At 36.1% G+C, this 15,189-nt stretch overlaps 1 protein-coding gene across 1 annotated transcript; it reads right to left on the bottom strand.

The window, feature by feature from the left end:
- Positions 1 to 4,849: 4,849 nt before the first annotated feature.
- Positions 4,850 to 13,746, bottom strand: slc17a8 (solute carrier family 17 member 8). Its single transcript, XM_056766396.1, has 12 exons — positions 13,646 to 13,746; positions 11,476 to 11,731; positions 10,901 to 11,019; positions 9,793 to 9,907; positions 9,103 to 9,190; positions 7,835 to 7,921; positions 7,153 to 7,295; positions 6,392 to 6,541; positions 6,155 to 6,287; positions 5,774 to 5,884; positions 5,400 to 5,527; positions 4,850 to 5,320 (listed from the first exon to the last, which is right to left on the bottom strand). Exons 1-12 carry the CDS (start codon positions 13,744 to 13,746, stop codon positions 4,985 to 4,987), a joined length of 1,767 nt encoding a protein of 588 aa, XP_056622374.1. The 3' UTR covers positions 4,850 to 4,984.
- Between the last annotated feature and the right edge of the window lie 1,443 nt (positions 13,747 to 15,189).

Here is a 15,189-nt window from a genome sequence, read left to right as displayed (position 1 = left end):
ATGCAGCATTACCTCCTTAAATGAGAGAGATAACAAACCACCATTAGACACAGACACATCCTCACTCCAATGTAAACATTTTTATGTGTTTAGACATATATAAATTAACCCTAACTTCGTCTGTTTGGTTTCTGACATTTAAAACAGTACTTTTTATGGTTTTTATACATTTCTAAGACACAGTTCAAATATGGGCAATTGATGCAGAACTGAAGAAAACAACAGTTTATGGTCAGCTAAAGTGTCCAATAATCAATTACTGGGACATTTCATCTTTTTAGTCTCTATTGCACATAAGAGTAAACAAACAAAAAATAAATAAGCTTTAGATGATTTAACTTCAGTTTTTTAAATTTTATTTTATTTCCTTAGCACGTTTTTCAAATTGCATTGTCAAAAAAAGCTTTCCAAAAAAAGCAATTATATTAAAAACGTTTTAGAAAAATTGTGCAAAAATATCACCCAGTGGGAAAAATGTAACTGGGAAAAACCTGCGTATTTGTATCACACCCCTCTTCAGATGTAATTGTCCCAAGTGTGATGAAAACCATTGTCTCGCTATGATTGCAAATGAATCCAAAAACAACCCCTTAATCATTTACTGGCTGTTGCTCCATCCAAACAGGGTCCTTCTGAGTCAACAGACAGAACTCTGAAATAAACAAAACCTTTGCCATAGGCTGGCGGCTGTTTGTTGAGTAGTGATTCTGAGCATGACGGGTGGGGGAGGTACGGACGGCCTTGTTTGAAGGACACTCTCATGGCTGCATTTAAAATCTCTATATTAAACACATTAGCTATTTTGAGACACTCTGCAATACAGCTATTTTAAATACTTTCGTTTAATTTATAGAATCTGAAAACATATTCCATATCAAAACTATATTTAGACAATGGAACTCTCAATTCAAAGCTGTTTAAAGTAAACAGATTTAAGTTCGTGTCTCAGTAATTTTTGCACCCTGGAATCACTGGACACTTTTTGAAAAAATCTGTCTCCTGACTTATGTGGTTTGATAAACCCAAGCCAAAGCAAACCAAAAGGCACACAAAATGTGCTATCTCTAAAGCATTCTGCGCAATTACAGATGTTTTATGAATCAGTTGCAAAAGCAATACTAGATCTGCTGTTTGATATCTTGCTGTTGATGTCAGAATAAAATGTTTTAAAAGCACACTTTAAATCATAAAAGGTAAATGTTGAGATAAGACCATCAAATACTGCAAACCATTGACACGCTGCATATCAGCATGTTAAACATGAGCTGCCAAGGACTGTGGCACAAAAAAAGCATTACAAACCCATAACAAGGTCCGCAACCTTGAACTTTCCCAAACACTTATCTAACAGAAGACTCGGTAACATGTAATAGTGGAGTCAATCGAAGAAATCTAAGGATAGATTGGTTAAATTCAAACACACTGTGCTCATTTTTTATTTACTTTTTTAGAATGAAGATTAAGATTTACAAGGTCTGTAAAACTGGGAGGTGAAATTAATTTAAATCTGTTTAAGGTGACACTACAAAAACTCTGAAACTTCAAACTACACTGTAAACCTAACTTGTAGATTTTACTTAATAAAATCCTTGTAACAATTTACACATATTTTTAAGTACAATTTACTAACCAGAATTAAGTAAATTCTACTTATTAAATACATTCAATTTTTGTTAAAATATCGAGTAAACGTTACTCAAGTAAACAATTAAATTACACTGAACATAATCATGTGTCTAAATTAATCTTCACAGATTACTGTCCTATTGAAACATAGAATGTTTATCTAATTTAAAAGATACACTCACCTAAAGGATTATTAGGAACACCTGTTCAATTTCTCATTAATGCAATTATGGTGGTGGTGTAATGGTGTGGGGGATGTTGGGGGGCAGGGGGGGTGGGGGTTTCTTGACACACTTTAGGCCCCTTAGTGTCATTTGGGCATCGTTTAAATGCCACGGCCTACCTGAGCATTGTTTCTGACCATGTCCATCCCTTTATGACCACCATGTTCCCATCCTCTGATGGGTACTTCCAGTAGGATAATGCACCATGTTACAAAGCTCGAATCATTTCAAATTGGTTTCTTGAACATGACAATGAGTTCACTGTACTAAAATGGCCCCCACAGTCACCAGATCTCAACCCAATAGAGCATCTTTGGGATGTGGTGGAACGGGAGCTTCGTGCATCCCACAAATCTCCATCAACTGCAAGATGCTATCCTATCAATATGGGCCAACATTTCTAAAGAATGCTTTCAGCACCTTGTTGAATCAATGCCACGTAGAATTAAGGCAGTTCTGAAGGCGAAAGGGGGTCAAACACAGTATTAGTATGGTGTTCCTAATAATCCTTTAGGTGATTGTATGTTGTCAAGTAAGAAGAGACTGGTGGTCTCTATACTGAGCACAGTTCCTGCTCAATAAGTGAAATGACATACTTCATAACTAATAATGTGCCCCCCTCAGCGTAGGCACAAGCACCGCTCTTCTTAACAATGGTTACATCTTAAAATACCCAAACTTAAAAATAATATCAACATTTTCTTAATCTCAAAGGTAAATGCTTAAAAAAACAAGTCTTTCTTTTTACAAAAAAAACTTAAAATGACAGTTAATCTTGAAAATTCTCCTAATGCAGTCAGATACAAAGCATGCTGGGAACTACAGATGACCTGCCAAGGTGGTTATATCTATACAAATAATTTATGTAGATTTTATTCCCAAGATTTTTACATTATTTTAACTCATTTTTTTATTAAAAACAATTACATAATTATATTTAGTATATTTTAATAAATTATTTTTGTAAAATATAATAAGGCACATAATCATTTTTTTCAGTGTACTTTTAGTTAATAGTACAATTATTTCTAAAATGTAAATTTTTTCTAAATATTGTTGCCAACTTTATGAGACTTTGTGGGGGTCAGTCTCATTTGCAGCAGACTGTAAAATCCTGCTGTGAAATCGGAATGTGTTTAAGAATAATGATAACATGAAGGATGTTTACTCCCACATGACAGAAACCAGTTCTGTTAGTTCCCAAAAAAGGCTAAAAAATTCAGCACTCCGGTAGGAGTGTTTAAAATCATCTATTCTCTCCCAAAGCACATGAGAAAGAGAATAGGCTGTGTGTTTGAAGTTTCAATTACGGCTACTTAGATTTCGTTTGTTCCACAGTCAGCTCATTAATAGTATAAGATGCTATTTAAACGTCTACTGTCTTCTACATGTGCCAAAGGTAATCAATTGTCCATGCTTTTCATTTTAGCTTGTTTGAAAGTCATATAAATCCATTACTATGGTTCTGATATTTCACAGTAGATAAATGTTTTAAAGCTTCATTTAAAGCATTTTTATTATCCTCCAAATAAACATTTAAATAGACATTATCAGTTACAGTGATGCAATGATAAAGTGCAAGTTTCAAACGATAATCTCGATTTACACGTTAGCAATGAAATGTCTTTGTCATAACAGGTCCTCTGCCACAACAAAAAATCAGGCACGTTGTGGATTGTTTTTGTGTAAGTTACATCTTCCAAATGTAAATCAATGCTTCAGAATTAAACTGTTTAATTTCTATGTCATCAACCAAACAATAAAAACTCTCCTGAATTAAGATTATGTAAACGATATATACTAAACCATAAGGTATTAAAGGTTTACATGTGTTTTCGGAGGCATTTGTCTAAATAAAAATATTAAAAGAAAAATTGCAGACCACACCATAATCAACATGATTTTCTGTGTTATTTAAAGCCAGGTCTGGGAAACTTCTTCAACTGCACAGACATATGGAGTGTTCAAAAAAAAGATTCAGAGTTGCTATACTGTTAAAGCACTATATACACCTTTTTCTTTGCATAGCCGACAACAATGATAGTATTACATGAACATAAAAACAAACTCATGCATATTCTGCTGTCAGCCTTAGTTCTTAAAGTATAACCCGACTTTGGAACAAATTAAATTTGAATGAATCCTGGCATGTCCTGTTTGTTTTAAAGCTTTTTAATGGACTTATTTTTTCCATTCTTGCTCAGTTGATAATTACAGTGGCCCCAAAAAGTATTTAAGACACCCTTAAAAATATTTTGTCATAATAAATACAAAATGACAAATCAGGTGGCATTTACTTAAAAACTGAAAGAACAAGCATGTTTTAAGCAAATATTTTACAAAAAACATCAGATTATAGTTTAAAACAAAACATGTTCAAATGTAAGGCAAGAATCATTTTGATACTTCCCGTTATATTAACTAGTTGTCAAATTCAGTTTAAATATTGGATGAAATAGCACATAATGATCAACAAAAGACTAAAGAGGGAAGTTAAGTTCTAGTTAAATTTATTTTCAGTTGCTCGCAGAAACGATTGAAATTTTCCAAAAATTTTGGAGCCACTGTATGTTCCTTTCTTTGGTAAATAATTCATAAAATGTTTAAGGTCAAGGTTGCCAAGTCCATGGTTTTGCCCTGGATTTGGGCCACTTTAAACTGTGGCTAAAGGTTAAATAAGGAAGGATTTTGTAAATCAGCTGTCATTTTGTTAAGTTAATATGAAAGGTGAGATAAATAGGAATATACACCGGGTTTATGATACTATGCAATGATTTTTAAGAAGAACTTGTGCATAACAATGCCTGTAAAATATGTATTTTAGGAATGGCATTTATAGTTTTGGTATTTGGGCTGGGCCAGGTGGGCTGGTTTTGTTACGCAAATCTGTCAACCCTGTTTCAGGCTAAAGATCTCCATTTTAAAACAACTCACAAAACATTGACAATCCCCATGTAACTGTTCCATTAGTAGGGTGAAATCAAAGGACGCCATCCAAAACATATGCTGTTGTGTCAAATGTTAAAAAGAAATGTTGAGGTCCCAGGGTGGCCTGACCTCTGGAGTCAAATAATCACATCACTCTTTGGATGTGAGAGCAGTCCTGGGCTTTCACTGACAGAATGTCATTGAAACTAGTTTTGATACTCCCCGTTTTCATAATGATTTGACCCATGATCCTCATCATCTTGCATGGTAACCCCCCTCTTCTTCTTCCAGCCTTGCTTGCGGCCTGTGGAATTGTCTGTGGTACCGTAAGACTTCTTTCTGATTGCCAGGGCACTATCACCGATGGGCTCTGTCTCATCGGCCAGCTCGTCTTCTCCAATGATGCCACATTTATCATCGCTGGTGCTCTCAGGATCAGCCCAGTCCTGCTTCTCACCGGAGGCGAAGATGGCGTAGAAGATCACACCCGAGTAATGCACCATGGACGCGATCACAAAAACATTCTGCCACTCTAGACGAGTCTGTTGAAAATTACAAATGATAAAAAATAATATCCAAAGCAGCTTAAATACTGTATGCATGGGATGTTTAGACAAATACCTTGTGTTTGGTGAGCGCTCCAACGATGAGGGGGCATACCATTCCAGACAGGGTGCCCACTCCATTGGAGATGCCCATGAGGATACTGGCATATCGTGGAGCTATGTCCAGATGGTTTACATTGAAACCTGTTACAGAACAGGTTGTATGCATTAAACAGGGTCTACATTTGTTCCTGTAACTGTGCAACCAAATTTTGTAAGTAGTGGATCCAAAATATTTTAGAGCAAATCGATTTTTACGTTTGGAGTTTATTGTGCAGAATTTGAGAGGAATAATTAGAACAAAATACAGCTTAAACTGCGAGGACAAAATATCAGGACGAGGTTGGCAATGGCCGCACTTTGATGACTGACACCTGTCTCATTTGTCACCTGATATCGCAAATCCACTGAAGCCCACAGCCAGAATGAGAAATGAGATGGCCATAGCACGTGTGTGAGAGAACCCCACCACCAGCAACAGTGTAGCCTCCATGCCAAAACCTGTGAATGAGGCCATTAGTTACATATTACATAATGATCGGCCCAACCTTACTGATAATCTAACGTTTAATTGTTTTTATTAACTTTTATAACATACAGTACAAGGTTTTAAATAGGTTTTTATCTTAAAATACTTTAATTTCTGCCCGCTGGTGTACGTTTGGGGCAAAGCTATCTGTTCGTCCAACCCATTAGAGGACAGGGAACATGCTTAGGAAGCCTGTAAAAATTGTACAGTTTATGTCCAAAAAACAGTAAACTTAGCATTACCTCCACAGTTCATGATTTTGCGCACATTTGTGGTAGAAAGGATTTTATGACTCCTCAGGTAATCAGCCAGCTGGCCTCCTATCGGCACAATGATCGTCATCACCATGTGGGGCACAGCTGACAGCATGCCCACCTGAAACAGCCCAAGTTATGCCAAGAATGAACTGTACAGTTTATATAGTTTATATAGTCTATGTTAATTTATTTTCTATTATAGATTATATTAATAAAACCCACCTTGCTGATGGGGAAGCCAAAGACCTCTTCAAAATAAGCTGGCTGACTAATGAGCAGGAGGTAGAAGGTCCAGCTACGACAGAAGTTTGCCACAATAATGGCATAGACAGGCATAGATGTGAAGAATTTACGCCAAGGAGTTTTGAATTTCTGTTAAGAAATATAGAATGCATAAATGTGTGAGAAGATCTGTTTATACCATTTTATATATTTTAAAGAACTAACAGCAGCATTGGCTTGGGCATCATGACAGAAAAGTCTATGAAGGATGAGCAGTTTTTTTGGTCTATCACCTAAACTATAAAAGCTGTACAATTAAAGGCATAGTTCTCCCAATAATGTAAATTCGGTCATCGTTTTGACATTTCAAACATTTTCTTTCTTCTGCAGAACACTAAAGATTATATTTTGAAGAAAGTTGGCAACCGAACACTACTGGCCCCCATTCACTTCTATTGTATGGACGCAAAACCAATGCAAGTGAATGGGGGCCACTTAACAACAGTCTTCAAAATATCTTCTTTTTTGTTCTGAGGAAAGAAAGAAAGTCATTAAGGTTTGAAAATACAAGAGGGTAAGTAAATGATCACAGAATTTTCAATTTTGGGTGAACTATCACTCTAACCAAATGGCTGAAATTAAGCACTTTACATCTACACATGTATAAATATTATTCATTTTCAGAAGAACTGTGTTTTTTAGGACAGGTTTTTCTTGATGTGCTACAGCAAATCAAAATACAAAATAATGAAGTGTTATACCTCAGTAGCACTCATTAGATTGGCTCCCTCCCCAATGGAGGCCTCTATGTACATTCTTTCTTCCTCACTGATGGTGGGATGTGCAGCTGGGCTGTTATAAGCGAGCAGGAGCCAGAAGGTATACCATATAATGCCAAAAACACCTGGAAATGAGCACATAAACGCGTGTCAGTCTGATGGCACTGTCCTGACAGAAGCAATACATTTTCTTTTCCATCATTTCCCCCCCGTCTTTATTGTGTAAGGATTTGACCCCATGCTGTTTTAAAGTGTTCTTAAAGTTCACCCAAATATTTTTTTTGGTCATCATTTACTCACCCTAATGTTATTTCTAACCTGAATGACTTTCAATTTTTCCACAGAACACGAAAGAAGATAGTTTGAAGAATGGTGTTAACCAGCACCCATTCACTTGCATTGGTTTTGTGGCTATACAATTGAAGTGAATTGGCGCCGGTGCTGTTAAGTGACTAACTTTCTTCAAAATATCTTCTTTCGTGTTCTGCGGAAGAAATAAAGTCATACAGGTTGGAAATAGCAAGAGACAGAGTAAATGACGTCAGAACTTTCATTTTTGGGAGAACTATCCCTTTAATGCAATGTGATTGTGTATGATACAATGTCATCAAACCTGAAGGTAAACTGGTGTGTAACTGGAAAAACAATGCATTTAAAGACTCACCATATATATAGAAGACAGAGGGCCAGCCCACATACTGCACTAATATTCCAGCCAGCGGCATGGCTATCACAGCTCCTGCATAAGATCCTGTCATCCAACACACACGCACACAGGAGTAATTAAGAAAGTTAAATTAAATGAGGGGGATTAATCAACCTGTAATATATTCTCTTTATCTATGCTAATTTAACCTTCACAAGGCCCTTTCAACATGTTTTGACAGTGCATCCTTTCTTTGTTTCTTTTGCAATTTTTTATATTTAGCTTCGGTGACTTATTTTTCAAAGATTTATTTTGGAATTTGTTTATTATTTATTTATCTGTTTTATATAAGACTAAAATGAAACATTACTAGAATATATGTGAAAGCTGAACCGGAGAAGATCTTGGAACTAAGATTCAATCTATTCCTGATCCTAGCTTCAAAAAACGTATATTCTGTACCATTCTGCTCAGTTACATGTGCACCCACTTCAGATCTCAAACCTGGCATCATGTGTTACCACCGAGACAGGCTGCCAGCTGCAGGAAATGGGATTTTAATGGAAAGGTGTCTTAATGTATATTTTATTACTGGATGCACTTGTTAATCTTCCTGTTTGACATGGGAAAGGATTCTCGAGTGAGCTTTGAACAGAGAAGAGGGCACTACTTCATTTGTATCAACAGGAGAAAACCTCTTAGACCATCTGAAGGTGAAGCTGTGTGCAGACTTTCTTCATTAAGTGGTCATGTCAAGAACGGGTTGAAGCAGACGTTGTCATGGCACCAGTGTATTGTGAAACGCAGCTGTTTTCATGCATTTGAGTTGCGATAAACCATACTTCCACTCTCTCAACCCCCCTCAGGCTACTGGTCAGCTAAATGGGAAAGACTGATTTCTATGAGTCGAGTTTATTATCCTTCCGATACTTATTACTAATTTAATGGGTGGGCACCATTGTCGTGTTTAAAAAAACACCACAACAAACCATCAGCTTTTTACCATTAAAGCCATTATACAATTTTATGTGAAATGTATGTAACTTTCTGTACTGTGTTTGGAGTCTTATTTTAGGAGGATTGTATTGTGTTCTGTGGGTTTCAAGATAACATCACACCAATAGAACAGAACACATAACCAGTGAACCCACTGAGACCATTATAGTTTGCATAAGAAACAATTCCTATAAAACCTTTGAGAATATATATGATGGTTTCTGTTTTCATTTCAGTGAGCATGCTACTCTATATAGAGAACGTTATTGAGTTATCACAGACATACTTACCACAGAAAGATGTAGTGGCCAGACGGCTTCTCTCCAGCGGAGGAGCCCATTTGCTCCACATACCATGGCAAGCTGGATATGTGACACCCTGTTGGAGTTTCACATATCAATTATTTAACATTTAACTTTACACCTCTTATCACTACAAAGATGGACAAGACATCTGCTTTATGTCACAAAATGTATGACCACTGAATAAATAACACAGTTTATGGGTTTGTAGTTATTATTATTGTATTGTTTTTAAACCGGTTTGCTAAGCACTCCCCTGTCTGACACAAACTCAGGGCATTGTTTAAATCGCTGCCATATTGTGAAAAAAACAGATACCTATTAAAGTAAATGTATAAAGAAACGGATAGCAGCAGTTTTTCAAAATAAAAGCTACACAATTATATTTCCCAAACAATTTAATTGAACAGAATGTTTTTGTACTCCACGTATAGAAACATAAACATTAAAAATCGTTTGAAAAATGTCTTTGCTGTGATTTTTATACAAAAATATCCTAGATCCCTGTTCAATAAATATTAATTTATGTACCATAAAACTTAACCTTAAAATGTAACAAAAGTAATGTAAATTAGTAACAAATCGTGTTTTGTAACATACATAACAACGAAGAAAGCATGAGTAAACGCTTTGTGACAGAATGAACAGTGTCACATTTGGAAATGGATGTTGACTCACCTCCACTAGTCCTTGTAAGATGCGCACAAACAGCACACAGCCGTAATGGACCCTGGCAGCTGATGGAATAAACATGTTTAGCACTGATGTCAAGAAAATTGCTGCCCCAAAGACCCTGCGAAACAATTTAGAGAAATTTAGTTATGATAAAAACATTAAATCAATGCAACCATAACAAAGATTAGCATTTCATCTTGTTTCAATGCTTTACTGAAACTTCACCCAAAAATGAAAATTCTGTCATCATTTACTCACCCTCTTGTCTTTTCAAACCTTTATGACTTTCTTTCTTCCGCAGAACACAAAAGAAGATATTTTGAAGAAAGTTGGTAACCCAAAACCACTGGCCCCCATTCATTTCTATTTAAAACCAATGCAGGGAATGGTTGGCAGTTAACATTTTTCAAAATACGTTCATTTGAAAGTCAGGTTTGAAATGACAAGAGGGTAAGTAAATGATGAAAGAATTCAAGGACTATGAGCATTGCTCCCTAAAAATCACATTACATGGTGTGTTAGTGACACCTAGAGAGAAGCTTTGTCATTCATTTCTGAAAAGTAACTTGAGAAATGAAGAATTCGGGAAACATTTGACAGAGCTTTCAATATCACAAGTCAATATCAAAACGCATAAAACCTGCAATGAAATAATGTTGGAAGCTTTCATGCAATCATTTCTTCCTGATAAGGAACCCTCAAGCTCTTGTAGAACTACATCACTGGCGATCACACAACAGAAAAGTCATTTTAGTTCATTCAGTTGTCCTCTATCTCAGTTTAATCCATCCATCTGCCTGGTTTATTTTTTCCAAAACAGTGTGTAAGTGACACTTGTAATATTCCAGTGGCTGGTATTTCAGCGTGATATCTGCTGTTGGATCTTTCATTATTAACTCCGTCAGCCACATGTCCTCCTTTCCTGTGAGGCTTTTATTACAAGACTGATATCGGCCCTTTAATCAACAGACGAATTTAACCCTTACAGACCTGACCACTGCACTCGCGGTGTCCCCAGGGTCTAGAAGCCCTTTAACACTTTGGTGAACCGAATGTAATTTGGGAGGTTTACACTAGTACATATATGTTCTCTCCAACAAATGAGACTCACCTGTTAGCAGCTAGTTTATTGGAGATGAAACCTCCGGGGATTTGAGTGACAATGTAGCCCCAGAAGAATGAGCCGTGTATTAAACCCACTGTCTCTGGATCCCAATTGAACTGAGCTGGCTAAACAATAGAGAAGATCTCATTAGCTTTAAAATATATATATTTTTTAAATCTACCAACATTGCAAGCAAGAAATGCTTGTTAGATAAACAAGTTATAATAAAATGACTTTGGTGTGAATGTGCATGTGTGTGTCTTCCCCCCTTTCTAAAATCATCTCTTATGACGGAAATTACAGGAAATTGTGGGAGCTAGCTAACTAAAATTTTATTGATGAAATAAAAAAGTAAGATAAGTTTGTTCATTTGTTTTATCTTGCTGAAGTCAGTTTATGGCATGATAAGTGAAATAGTGTTCTTAATTATGATCTGCAATCACTGAGGTGATAAACACAGCTTTTAAAAAATACCTTTTTCAGGACCAAGTATTCATTTAAGGTGAATGCAAAATAATTTGGATGCTAATGGTAGAGGAATGACATGTTGCACATTTTATTTGATAGGTCCCTGGTTTCACCTGCATCACGGCAGTCCCGTTGATGTAGACAGTGTTATTGTTGACCATTTCTACGATGGCCACACCCAGGTTGCAGCGGATGCCAAATGAGATGCAGAAGCCAAATCCACTGAGCATGGCGATAATGTAACGTTTTGGAAGTCCAAAGCAGCCACAATCCAACAGGGGTGGACTGTGTTTAGGCGCTGCCACTGGCCGACCATCTTCTGTCAGCTCGAAATTATCCTCCTCAGACACATTAGTCCCATCAATTTTCCTACACAAAAAAGATATTCTAAATTCAATAATATATACATATATATATATGTATGTGTGTGTAGAAAATAAATGTATTCAAAAAATGAGACCGCTATCTATCCATCTATCTACTATCTTACGTACTAGGAGGACAGACTGAAGCTCTTTTCGTTGACTGACAAATTGGTTGCCAGAAAGTTGCATTGAAAAGGTCACACTGCGTTTGATACTCCCTTACTCTCCTTTCCTCCACATGCACCTGTTCCATTACCAAACCTCCATCTATCCTCTCATCCTCCACCTCACAGGAATTACTTTCATCTGTCTATTTTAAAACGTACACCTGAGTTCTTCCGCACACAGAGGAGGGTTCTCACTAAAAGCTGTATACTGGAGAATTCTGAACAGAGGTTCAAGAGACGCAGGAGTGCCTGCCCCCAATATTTGCAAAGAAGATGAACTGGAAGCTTTGTTATTGTACATGAGGTGATGTTCTGGTCCGGTAGACTCTCAGCATGATTTCACATGATTTTATTGCAATGCAAAACAATGCATACATTTATTGAGTTAATAAAAACTTTGTTTATAATCTTATTTTTAATTTACAATATATTTTCTAAAGATTGTAATATTTTTTTTCTGTAGTTGGCATGTTTTTAAAGTAAAATGTAAGAATTTCAATGTGAAGACCTCAACAAATGTTCTTACAGAGTTTTGGTATTTGCATTAAAGGAAAAAATACTCAAGTTACATCAAAAATGATCAAAGAAAAATGTCTGAAACTGTATGTTTTGTATTCACATTTTTCACTTTTCAGTCAACCGCAATAACATCCACAAAATAATTCTTTACCATTTTGAACTCCCCTTCTTCCTTTGAGACCATGGGAATTGAAATGTAAAATTCTTACAGTTAGGTAAAGCTACAAAACCCCTAGGCTATATGAGGAAAATACGTTTTTTCTAAATTAAACTTTAAAAACCTGTCAAGATCGAGAATAAAGCCTGAAAAAACAGTGGCTCTTATGTTGATTTGTTACAGAACTGATTGTACCTTAATTTTTTTGGTTGTCATTACAAAGAGAATGAATTATTTTAATTTTTAATATAAATAATTATATATAATAAATAATAATTAAATAATATTGTAATGTCATAAAATATGCAGCATTTAGAAATGTTACTTGTAATACTTTTGTTTTTTGAATGTTTATAAATGAAAAGGGTGCATTTAATAAGCCTACAGTGTGTACAATCTAAATGAAGTTATGTTCAGTTTAAACTCTCTAAGAAATTTATCAAATTTTGAGTCGGAAAGAAAATAAATATTAAATGAGTAGTTAAATTATTAAGCGTGTGCCCATACATTCTGTTTTATGCTCTCTCCTTCACTCTCTCTCTCTCTCTTATAATGTGACGGTTCTATCTTGTCAATCCTCAATATTATTTGTAGTTTTGTAAGAGTATCACACTACCCTTAATAGATTTCCTAGCAATATCACACAGACACAGGAAATTATTTACTGTATCTCACATATTAAGCTGTCTGTACTTGATATGAAATATATTTTTAATATCAGAGCACCTCAAATTTCCATGAATCATTATACCTTTTCTGAATGGTGCAGAATAAACTGCGGGGGTAATTGTCGTGAATTTATTCATGACACGAGAACATAAAATGTTACATTCTTATATGATGCTACAAGTGTTTTTTATCACAAAACTTAACATTTTTGTTCCTTCTATAGGATAATATACTGTATTATTTTACATGTTCAATATATTTCTTTGGATGGATGGAGAGATGGAGAATAATATTGCACAATATTCTCCTGAGACAGTCAGTACACAGTGTATGTAACACAAGCGCATGTTACATTCTCTTCTTCCTTTAACTGGTAAGACTCCAATACAAAGGTGTTCATACTTACTTCTGTAGGTTCCCCATAGAGTCACCAACATTGTTCTTCAACTCCTCCTTCCCTGGTTTAAGCACCTTCTCCTTCAGACCCGCAAACCCCCCCAGCGGCATCTTTCCTTGTCCAGATCTTCCGCTCTTCAAACAGTGGTCTGTCTCGCAGAAAAAAAGAACAGGGTATCCACTAGTCGCTGATGCACATCCTCTCCTTCGCAGGACTTCGATGGTTTGACGGGGCTGGGTCAGGTACGCTGGAGGGGAGGAGGAGAGTTGCTGAGCCGGAGAATGGGAGAAAGGCACAGGAGGAAGAGGAGGGACTTGATGAAGGTGATGAGAATGGGTTTGATGGTTTCTGGATATGATCCTTCACCCAGCACAGGCATGAAACTTCCAGACAGGAGATGAGAGAATGAGGAACAGGCCGTGGCGTCTCCAGTTTAGTGTACCGGCATTGTTAAGTTATGCGGATAAGATGTAGAAAAACCTACAGCCATCCAGTTGGTTCCCACACAGACAGTGAGAGAAGATCCTGAATACTCTCCTCTTCTCTAACCCCTTCTGATTTGGTTGTGCACAACGAGAGGAGGCCAAAAGCAATGACTGCCTGAGTTCATTAAAGATTGATGGCAAAGTCAAGGATCGCTGCCCTACGGTTGTTTGATATGAGAAGGTGTAACCAGACTCTGTATCTTCTAGTCCCAGTCCGACCTCTATCCTGAGTACAGTTCCAGGAGTTCATAAGTCAAATGTATCAAAGTCAACAACCAAACACTGACATCAGGGTTTAAACTTTCATGGCACGGTACCCTATGTTGAAAACTCTTACAACACATTCATTTTGTTTCTTCTGTGAGAAATTGTATAAACTTATGGTAAGAATAAAGGAGCTTTACTTTGATGCTCTGTTGCGTGCAAATCAAAAATGCAGTGCGCTTTAAAAATTCAGACATTAAGGTCTAAAAAATGCATTGCTAGTCTGCATGGTGTTAGACTCTCAGGCTCTGTTTCAGTGATGCTTGATGTATTTCAGAAGTTTGGATAAAATGTCATGACCTGCCGAACACAACTCTCATATCTAATAAATAAATAACAGAAATCATAATTTAACATTTTATCTTCCTACAACATACTGGTAATGAAAAATTTGATTAATAACATATGGATTTCTTTACAACAAAATGTGCCAGGTACTCACTCATAGGTAAAATCATCTATGTTCAGGTGTTAGTTTGCAGGAGGAAACTCTACACTGTTGTTTAAACAATTGCAATTTTTGTCTAAACTTAACACTTAAGGTATGGCAGACGATGCACTTTCTCCTTACTAACTGTTATTAACTGCTACTAATATTAACTGTTCACAGAACAGCTTATCCAACATTTTCTTACATTATACTGGTAAAATATCAAGATAATTAATTTACAATGTTACTCAGTGGGGTAAAAAACTGCACTTCAATGGCTCTGCAGCAATTTACCAAGTTGTATTTTTATGCAATGATATAAATTATTTTAATGAATTTATATTTAATAGGACAATGTAATACTTACATATTTA

This window comes from Triplophysa dalaica, chromosome 14, assembly GCF_015846415.1.
Source record: "Triplophysa dalaica isolate WHDGS20190420 chromosome 14, ASM1584641v1, whole genome shotgun sequence".
Lineage (NCBI taxonomy): Eukaryota > Metazoa > Chordata > Actinopteri > Cypriniformes > Nemacheilidae > Triplophysa > Triplophysa dalaica.
The sequence above is the reverse complement of the archived record's forward strand: the minus strand, read 5'-3'. Positions and strand labels throughout refer to the sequence as shown.

Excerpts from the sequence above, each read along its gene's own strand:
- slc17a8 (XM_056766396.1), bottom strand. The coding sequence starts at position 13,746 with ATGCCGCTGGGGGGGTTTGCGGGTCTGAAGGAGAAGGTGCTTAAACCA. Across the intron at positions 11,020-11,475 it reads ACGGGACTGCCGTGATGCAG|CCAGCTCAGTTCAATTGGGA; the intron begins GTGAAACCAGGG and ends TCTATTGTTTAG. Across the intron at positions 5,885-6,154 it reads CAAAATCATGAACTGTGGAG|GTTTTGGCATGGAGGCTACA; the intron begins GTAATGCTAAGT and ends CCTCATTCACAG.